The 2,428-nt window shown below is 29.0% G+C and overlaps 1 protein-coding gene across 1 annotated transcript in view; it reads left to right on the top strand.

Annotated features, from left to right (window-relative positions):
* LOC107653190 (type I inositol 1,4,5-trisphosphate 5-phosphatase-like) overlaps positions 1 to 1,539 on the top strand; it is an 89,076-nt gene extending 87,537 nt beyond the window's left edge. Inside the window, exon 8 of the mRNA XM_016439855.1 lies at positions 1,106 to 1,539. Coding sequence (XP_016295341.1) covers positions 1,106 to 1,229 — 124 coding nt within the window. The 3' untranslated portion in view covers positions 1,230 to 1,539. The remainder of the gene's footprint in view (positions 1 to 1,105) is intronic.
* Positions 1,540 to 2,428: the final 889 nt, after the last annotated feature.

Raw genomic sequence — 2,428 nt, 5'->3', positions numbered from 1 at the left:
TACTAAAAAGTATGAAATATTTTTACAAATAAATTAAACTTAAAATAAAGTCAGTCAAAATGAAACGTACTAAAAAAATTGTTTTATTATTAAATTAAAATAAAATAAATAATTTAAAATGGAACAATGAAAATAAAACGCTTACTAAAAATATGATTTTTAAAAATATATTAAAATATATTAATTTTAAATAAAAATAATTAAAATAAAACTAAAGAATATTTTGAAATAAATTAAAATAAATAATTGAAAATAAAATCAGTTAAAATAAAACTTGCCTGCATGTCAGACATCAGAGAACCGTGAAATATTAATTTGAGATCTCAAGCAAATATTTTAGCCTAAAGGTGTTCGGCTGATGAACACATTTGGGGATCACTGAAATAAGCTTTCATTCTTTTCCGCTTCAGTCCTTGGTTTTTCATCCTGTACACGTTTAAAGAGTAAAATGCAGGTTTACCCATGAAACTGCAAATGATGGTGTAATTTATTGTGTGCATTTTAATAAATGAGCTGCATGTCGTGCGCTTTGAATGCATTCATAATATTAGTGACCCTGCAGCACAAAAGCAGTGTTAAGTCGCTGGGGTATATTTGCAGCAATAGCCAACAATACATTGTATAAGTCAAAATTATAGATTTTTCTTTTATGCCAAAAATCATTAGGATATTAAGTAAAGATCATGTTCCATGAAGATATTTTGTAAATTTCCTACCGTAAATATATCAAAACTTAATTTTTGATTAGTAATATGCATTGCTAAGAACTTCATTTGGACAACTTTAAAGATGATTTTCTCAATATTCAGATTTTTTTGCACCCTCAGATTCCAGATTTTCAAATAGTTGTATCTCAGCCAAATATTGTCCTATCCTAACAAACCATACATCAATGGAAAGATTATTTATTTCTAAAAATTGACCCTTATGACTGGTTTTGTGCTCCAGGGTCACATGTTACACTTGTGGCTTTTTAAGTATCTATTTCTGTCTCGAAGACGCTTCTATTAAAAGTGGCTTGGATTGCATTGAAGGTGAGCATGTGATCGGTTCATGCATTCACTGGGGATCGAACCCGTGACCTCGCCTGTGTTTTCTCCCTCAGTGCCTTTGACCTGGTGAACATCCACCTGTTTCACGACGCGTCGAACCTGGTGGCGTGGGAGAAGAGTCCGTCGGTCTACTCGGGAACGCGGCAGAAAGCCCTGGGCTTCGTGATGGACAGGTGAGACAGTCTGCTAAATGCATGCTCACTCTGAAGAAATGCATCAAGTGCTCGTGAATTACGGCTCAGAGATCATGTTTTTCCACTCACGCCTTCGCTTTCTGTCCAATGAGAGGCGAGAGCGGCTTTATTAGGCCATCATTTACCTGATTTACAGCCGTGATGATGTTTAAAAGACCTTTCTGGTTGCTTGCATTGAGGATTTTCACAGGATTTTCAGTCTCATAAACCTGTTTTCCTCTGATTACATTACGTTCCCCAAGTGTTGCGTGCAATCTGAAGTAATGTGCTCCTAAAAGGAAATCATTTTATTTTAAAAAATGCAGTCAAAAAAAATATTCACTAAAAAAGAGAATTAAATTAATTCAGATAATTATTAAGTTATTGAATTGTTAACTTAAAATCTCTAGGGGTACTTCGAGAAAATATTTTAGCTAATTAATTTAATTTTAATTTACATTTATTTTAATTAAATCATAAATGATATGATTTAAAAATAAAAACCATCAAAATAAAACGCTTAATAAAAAGATGAAACATTTTATTTGTTCACCTGCATGCCATGTGATCATTAACCGACATAAGAAAATTATTAATTTGTCGACTCGCTTAAAAATTAAATTAAAATCTCAAAGGGTACTTCAAGAAAATATTTTAGATATTAAATATTAATTAATTTTAATTTACATTTAAACCATTGTAAATAAAAAAAATTATATTTAGATAAAAAAAAACATCGAAATAAGCATTACTGAAAAATTAGCAAATAACTGTTTTATTAAATTATTGATATATTAACATCTTAAAAATCTCAACGGGTACTTAAAGAAAAATGTTTTATTTACATTTATTTCAATTAAATAATAAAAAAATTTAAATGAATAAAGTAATTTTAAAATGAAAATGAAAACATCAAAATAAAGCACCTACTGAAAAATCAAAGAATTGTGATCATGTGAATGTTTTGTTCAATTATTGATATATTAACTTAATATCTCAGCGGAATTTCAAGTAAATTTAATATTGATGAGAAATTTTATATGAATATATCATTGTATGAAATGTAAAAGATCATATAATCTGAGAATTATCAGTATTTAACCCCATTGGAATGAATGGAATTTTATTAAATTCCTTAGAATTTATAACTCATGATTGCTCAAAAACAGTTTTCATATTTTTCAACTAAAGCCATATTGTTAT

Source organism: Sinocyclocheilus anshuiensis, unplaced genomic scaffold, assembly GCF_001515605.1.
Source record: "Sinocyclocheilus anshuiensis isolate Anshui unplaced genomic scaffold, SAMN03320099.WGS_v1.1 scaffold2700, whole genome shotgun sequence".
Lineage (NCBI taxonomy): Eukaryota > Metazoa > Chordata > Actinopteri > Cypriniformes > Cyprinidae > Sinocyclocheilus > Sinocyclocheilus anshuiensis.
This window is presented reverse-complemented; position numbering and strand designations above follow the sequence as displayed.